General features: G+C 39.2%; 1 protein-coding gene across 1 annotated transcript; it reads right to left on the bottom strand.

Moving 5' to 3' along the window:
• Nucleotides 1–14: 14 nt before the first annotated feature.
• LOC134821602 (dr1-associated corepressor homolog) lies at nt 15–944 on the bottom strand. The gene is made up of 3 exons (XM_063832304.1): nt 921–944; nt 249–757; nt 15–207 (listed from the first exon to the last, which is right to left on the bottom strand). The coding sequence occupies exons 1-3, from the start codon at nt 942–944 to the stop codon at nt 15–17; spliced, it is 726 nt and encodes a 241-aa protein (XP_063688374.1).
• Between the last annotated feature and the right edge of the window lie 6,509 nt (nt 945–7,453).

Below are 7,453 nucleotides of genomic sequence, written 5' to 3'. Positions count from 1 at the left end.
TGTAGTATTAATTTTTAACTGAACTCGCCCAAATTGTTCTCAATACTGAAATCGCCCAAATTGTTCTCAATATTGAACTCGCCCATATTGTTCTCAATACTGAACTCGCCCAAATTGTTCTCAATACTGAACTCGCCCAAATTGTTCTCAATATTGAACTCACCCATAATGTTCTCAATACTGAACTCGCCCAAATTGTTCTCAATACTGAAGTACTGAACTCGCCCAAATTGTTCTCAATACTGAACTCGCCCCAATTGTTCTCAATACTGAACTCGCCCAAATTGTTCTCAATACTGAACTCGCCCAAATTGTTCTCAATACTGAACTCGCCCAAATTGTTCTCAATACTGAACTCGCCCAAATTGTTGCCCTCAATACTGAACTCGCCCCAATAATTGTTCTCAATACTGAACTCGCCCCAATTGTTCTCAATACTGAACTCGCCCAAATTGTTCTCAATACTGAACTCGCCCAAATTGTTCTCAATACTGAACTCGCCCAAATTGTTCTCAATACTGAACTCGCCCAAATTGTTGCCCTCAATACTGAACTCGCCCCAATTGTTCTCAATACTGAACTCGCCCAAACTGTTCTCAATACTGAACTCGCCCAAATTGTTCTCAATACTGAACTCGCCCCAATTGTTCTCAATACTGAACTCGCCCAAATTGTTCTCAATACTGAACTCGCCCAAATTGTTCTCAATACTGGACTCGCCCAAATTTGTTGATAGATTGTTGGTTTTTATATATACCTAAAATTGTGAAAAATTGTGCGGGAAGTTCCAAATTGTGGGGAAAAGAGCGGTTTTTAGAGCAGATGTGTGAGAAACAGCTAGTGTAATTCCGCACCCACCGCAATCATACGTTCCATCTGATTGACGTGTTCGTATGTGATTGTCAATTGAAAGCGGTTACCAATGAGAACTCAGTTCCTCGCATACCTCCAGGAATCAGAAACGTGGTCTGGATTCTTACATTCGTGGTATTCTAAACAAAGTGCCTGATCTTATAGTCAGATTATAGTCTCCTCGGATCCCAGCCTTATTCCGGAGAAACTATTACGGTAAAGTTGGTTGATTGTTCCAGAAATTTAAGAATCCAGATCAATCTGCCTGAAATAACAGGTATGTGGGGTGAACAACGTATGTGATGGTCAATTTAAGCCGGTAACCAATGAAAATTCCTCACATACGTCATACCTTCAGGCTAGGTACAGTGGTCTGGTATTCTAGACAAAGTGCATGATCTAATAGTCAGATTATAGTCTCATTGGATTCCCAGTCTTTAGTATTATTTCTGATAAACTAGTACGGTAAAGTTGATTGTTTGTACCAGAAATTCAAGAATCCATATCAATCTGCTTGAAATAACAGGTTGATGTATGTGACTCAGACTTTAAGTTTAGCTTTTGTTTTGAAACCCCACGGTGGAGGTTGGCGTGTGCCGCAATTTATTAATCAATGGTTATTACATAAATGAAATTATAGAAGTCACACTAAAATATAATAATGTAAAATAAAATATATTAAAATAAATGCCCTACTAAAAGTACTATATAACTAACGGTCTGCAAAACTGGTTGAAGTCGCAATTTGTAAACATGCTAATTACTATTTAATAATAATAGATAAAAAGTTTTGCGCGGCAGATGTAAATTCGGCATTGCATAATGGCAGTGAAATTAAAATGATATGTTGTTGATAAAAGATCATGGTCATTTGTCGCGAGTGATCTTTCTTTACGCGTTGTCGCTTACTAACTCGGTGTTGTAGTCTATCTGCGAGCGCCCTTCTCTTTGAGACTTTCTTAGCCCAGGTATACTATAAAGTAAGAAATTTGGCCAATTTTCATCGTCTCCTGAGCTTTGCAGCTTGAGGAGTTCGCGCTTAGCTGAATTTTTAAAGATTTCAATTGAAAAGGTAGAACTTGGAATAGTTATATCCTTACTTTGTTTTGTAATAGAGAGCATGGGTCCTTTGAAGAAAAGAGTATTTCTAAATGTTGGGCCGTTGTAAGTTGTGAACCAAGAAAGGTTATGTTCGTATGTGGAATTATAGGTGGGAATATCGTGAGGGAAAAGTTCTTTGATGGATTTAGGGAGAAGGCTTGGCATGTTCCTTACTTTGTGTAGTAGAATAAGAGCGTTTTTTACAATGACGCTATGGACTGTTAGGATATTATGCAATCTAAACGCACTTTTTGTGTGCTCCGGGGGATTGCCGTCTTTATATCTATAATTTACATATCCTGACATAACAGCTCTAATTCCCTGCTTTTGCTTGGTGAACAGAGATTCAATGTGACATTTTGAGGCAAATCCCCACACTAAAGAACAGAAATTTAGATGGGATTGGATAAGGCTTTGGAAAATGTTTAGGCGGGCTTTGATAGGTAGAAGGTGCTTTAGCTTATACATAACTCCGAGGTAGCGACCCATCTTTATTCTAACTGCCGTAATGTGTTTTTGCCAAGTGAGCTTTTCGTCTAGGATCACTCCTAAAAATCTTGCTTCAGTCTTACGTTCGATTACAGTGTTGTCAATGGACAAATTAAAGCCGCTGAAGTCGATTCTTTTTCTAGTAAAAATCATGTAACACGTCTTTTTTACATTTAAAGATAGCCCATTAGCACCTACCCAATCTACAAGACGTGAAATTAGCTGATTAGCTTTTAATTGTATTTCTTCTAGGGTGGTTCCACTAATTAATATGTTTGCGTCGTCGGCATAAAGGATGAACTTTGCAAAATCACTAATTCCAGGTAGGTCGTTTATATAAATTACAAATAAGAGAGGTCCTAAAATGCTACCCTGAGGTACGCCGTAAACTATGGGCATGCTAGAAGAGCAAGTTCCGTTTAAAGTTACGTATTGAGATCGATTACAAAGGTAAGATCTAAACCATTCGTGCGCGACTCCCCTGATCCCACAATGGTCAAGCTTCTTAAGTAAGGTCTCATGATCAAGCACGTCAAAGGCTTTACTGTAATCGAGCAGGAGCAGTAGGGAAATTTGTTTCTTATTCAGAGAGTGTAGTATAGAATTTTGGGCATTGAGCAGTGCATGTTCGCACGATCTTCCTGGCCGAAATCCGTATTGATTTTCGAAAAGAGAATCGTTCTTATCTAAAAATTCTAAAACACGAGCATGCATAAGTTTCTCATAAATTTTCGAGAATGATCCCAAAAGAGAGATCGGCCTATAATTAGCTACTTCCAATTTTGAACCACCTTTGTGGATAGGAACGACTTTCGCAGTTTTTAGAGCATTTGGGAAGGTACCACTGGAGAACGAACAGTTAATGACATTAGCTAGTGCCCTGGTAAAGTTTTCGCAGCTGTTTGCAATTTTCAATGGCTCAATTTTACAATCGAGTGTGGACTTGTTCTTAAGCTCTGATATTATCTTTTGGACTTCACCGTGTGATGTAGGCTTAAGAAACATCGAGTTACTACACGAAGCCTTAAGAAAATCCTTGAAACCACCTGGGTCAAAGGTTCGACGGGCAGCGATTTGCCTCTTGATACTGGCTGCAATACCGGAGAAGTAGCCGTTAAATTTCTCAGCGACTGCCAGATCGGAGCTTATAATCGTGCCATCGTCGTCCTTCAGACGGGTGTGTCCGAACTTTTTTCTGTTACGGTTCAGGAGGCCATTGATAATTTTCCATTGATTTTTAGAGCAGTTTTGGTATTTGTCAAACATTTTCTTATAGTACTTTTCTTTGGCTAGATTCACATGTTTGTGACAAAACTTTTTCATTTTATCATACGCGTCGCAGTTTTTTTGTGATGGATTTATAGTTTTTTCAAAAAAAAGTAACTTCTTGCGGTTGCATGCCGCCTCAAGCCAGGGTAAGATCCAAGGCTTTGGGTCAGCTCTTTCGAATTTTCTTCTCGAACTGTCGCGCTTCAGGGGGTATGCAGTATTGTAGTGTTTCATGTACGTTTGATAGATGGAATTGTATTGTTCATCAGCGCACGTTGAGGAGGTAGCATCATCCCAGGTCTCACTTACAATAAGCTCTTTGAATTTAGCATGATTAGCTTCGTTAAATACACGGGCCTCTAATTTCAAGCTAGTGTTGTTGTTCTTGACTACGGAATCGCTCGTTCAAACTAGGTGTGGCTCCTAAACTAATGGTCGTGCTAACCGCGAGTTGATCTGACATATCCAACGTCACGACATTACAACTAATAACGTTGGTCACGTGATTAGTATACACGTGATCAATAAGCGTTGCACTGTGGTCAGTTACCCTGGTAGGCTTGGAGACAGTCTGGGCAAACCCATATTTTTCTAGTAAGCTTATAAGATCCTGGCTGTAAGCGTCGGTATCGTATTTTATAAGATCAATATTTGCATCACCCAGGAAGACTATCTGCTTTCTGGAGTGTCTATCAAGACCCCTGAGCACGTTTTCAAACTTTTCAAGGAATTTTTTAGGGCTTGTGGATGGCGAGCGGTAGAAATTTACGATGATTTTTGTCTTATTTCCGTTTTTAAAATTGTTGATTTTAAGCAATTGAAATTCTCCGCAAGTAACTTCTTCTGGACTCAGATTGAGTTCGAGTTCCTGTATTTTATCGTAATCACAAACGCGTTTGTTAACATAGAGCGCAAGACCACCTCCTTTTCCAGATTTACGTGCAGGTTCTTTGATAAAGGGCTCGTAAAACTGTTCGATTTCAATGTCGTTCAGACCATTAGGAAGATTAGAAATTTTACAGTTGGTTTCATTGAGGCAGATGAGGTCAAATTTGGAGAATGTTTCTATTTCTTCTCTAAAATTCGAGATATTCTTCACGAGTGATCTAACGTTTAACGAAAGTATCTTAATTTCGCGATTGCTAGGGGTCTTGATATTATCAGGGTGTTGGTACTTACAGCTAACCAATATCTCCGATATACAATTGTTGAGATCGATTTCGCTGGAATCTATTTCATCAGTAAGCTAATTGGAAAGAAAACTGTAATATTGCTTATTTCCCGGAATTTACAGAATTCCGTCTAGTCTCAAAGATTGAAGCAAGGGGATTCCTGTACTGGAGTGCGACACGTACCCTAATGCGACACGTACCCTAGTGCGAAAACCTCCAAGATCGACAATGTCGCACTACAGTACGCTACCTAGACTGTAGTGCGACAAGAACTCATCGTGACCATTTATATGGCCCAAGCATATAAACTTGTTATCCCAATCAGAGATATGTCTTTATACGATGTGGATCATTTGGACATACATGGCTTGAACCGACCCGAGGAAATTGTGATCACCTGCTGCTTACGACTGGATCAGTGGATCACTTCGAAATACGTGACATGAGCCGACTCGACGAATCACTTAATGGTCCATAAGAAGGATAGGACCTGACCTGAACTTGGAAATATGACAGGATCTGGTGTCGCACTACAGTACGCTACCTGGAGTGTAGTGCGACACTTAACACTAACTCTAGTGCGAAAGAAGGAGGTCTTGTCGAACTTCAGATTTCGCACTACAGTACGTGTCGCAGTACAGTACGTGTCGCACTACAGTACGTGTCGCACTACAGTACGTTTAGTACTGTCTAAGGGAAGCTGTGACATTGGTCTGCTATGTTATAATATTATATGGCCAAATCTGCAGAAAAAATAATTCCATAATTCTTGAAATTAAAAAAAAAACCAATGCGAAATGTAAAGTAAATTCCTAATTTCTACTCAGCGACCGGAAATCATCAACAATAAAGCACAAAACAATAACATCAACACGATACGATCTAATGACAGCAGCTTGTATTAAATCACAAGAATGAGTTACACAGTAAAACACAGCAACTAATAGTCTCCCGAAACGTTGCTTCCTCCTGCTGATATAGCATTAAATAACATACTGATATACATGATATAATATGTATGTTATATCGCTATATATATTTTTACCTCAGTCCTCAGATAATCAATTAATTGGATAATTATCAATTAGCTAATTAGCAAAAATTTAAAATATTTTTATAGGCTCAAAATGATCGGAATAGCTTAAAACACGGAGAAAAGTAGTTTTTACAAAAATTTCGAACATTTTTCACTTACATTTTTGTTCGACAAAAGTTATCTAATTGCATGAACCGTGGAGAATACTAAAATCACTTACATAGGTAGTATAGTATAGTATAGTTGGAGTTCAGTAAATCTCGGCAGATTTTAGTAATCAGGAATTACTAAATCGAAATAAATAAAAGGACTGAAACTGAAAAACGTTAACCACAGGATATTAGAGTTTCATAATTAATTACAGTACATCCTTATCGATTTTTACAGAAACTCCACCAAAGGCACATTTGAAATCGAACCGATAGCCTGTTGTACTACGGTAATGTCATAATATGTAATAAATAAAACCTCTCTGAGTCTGTACTGTTAATCGTGCTAATCTGAACCGTCCTACCTGTATTTTTTCCACGTTTCATGCTACCCTGTTCATTACTAGCCGAAAATATTTTTTTGGTTTTAGCTTAATAGTTGGTTCCTGAGATACAGAGTTCTCCTGATTTCGATAAGAGCTTGCGTCATTTAGACAGTTTCATAAACATCCTTTTTCAAGATGCCGAGAAATTGCAGTCTCCGTTTTTTGTCGAACTCCAAAAACTGAATTATGAATTGATATGTGTTTTCTTTCGAACATACGTGTAACGTGACATTTGGAATTGTATATTCGGTTTAGCCGCTATATAGGTACGTTTCATCACTGGCAACTTACAGTGAATTTTAGAAAATTGACCATGGAATAACTATGCTAAATAGTAAATATGCTGTCTATGTAAACAGTTTTCTGCACAGTCTTCAGGCTCACCAGTCCTTTTCCCGATTGGGACGGATCCAGTTATTCTCTCTGTCGCTTTATTTCCAATCGAACTATAGGTTTTAATTTGGCCCTCGAAAGCCTTCAAGTCTCCTAGTAATTCATCCTTTTCCCATCACAAAATATGATATCAATATTGCTGAAGTGCTAGTCAGGCAACAGTTGATCAGGCGATCTGCAATTCTACTTTCTAGCGATTCAAAGTCTTTAGGTCACGCAGTAGGGCCCCGCTGACCCCGCTGCGGGGGGGGGGGGGGAGCCATCTTACAGTCCGCCCTGAAGAATCACATATTATCCTCAATAACTCACTTTTAATCGGAGGGATTTCAATATATGGATTGGGCGCAACTGTCGTATCTGATCAAGCAGTTTTGACAGGGGTGTAGGAAGGGGGGGGGGGGGGGGGGGGGGGGGGGGGGGGGACAGGCGGGCGGTCGCCCCACATAAAATCTGGGCAAGGGTGAAGGGGCCAAAAAGGGCCAACTTTTTTATTTAGGTTTCTAAACATTTTTGGGAAAACCAGTTTTCTCCACGTTTCAATATTGCCATTACCCTACGAGAGCTACTCACCATATCAGCAGTTGTATATACTGAGAGAAAAACTCA

This window comes from Bolinopsis microptera, chromosome 10 (genome assembly GCF_026151205.1).
Source record: "Bolinopsis microptera isolate Bmic1 chromosome 10, MBARI_Bmic_1.0, whole genome shotgun sequence".
NCBI lineage: Eukaryota > Metazoa > Ctenophora > Tentaculata > Lobata > Bolinopsidae > Bolinopsis > Bolinopsis microptera.
The sequence above is the reverse complement of the archived record's forward strand: the minus strand, read 5'-3'. Positions and strand labels throughout refer to the sequence as shown.

Excerpts from the sequence above, each read along its gene's own strand:
- LOC134821602 (XM_063832304.1), bottom strand. The coding sequence starts at position 944 with ATGCGAGGAACTGAGTTCTCATTG. Across the intron at positions 758-920 it reads GAGGAACTGAGTTCTCATTG|GTATATATAAAAACCAACAA; the intron begins GTAACCGCTTTC and ends TCACAATTTTAG. Across the intron at positions 208-248 it reads ATTGAGAACAATTGGGGCGA|TATTGAGAACAATTTGGGCG; the intron begins GTTCAGTATTGA and ends TCAGTACTTCAG.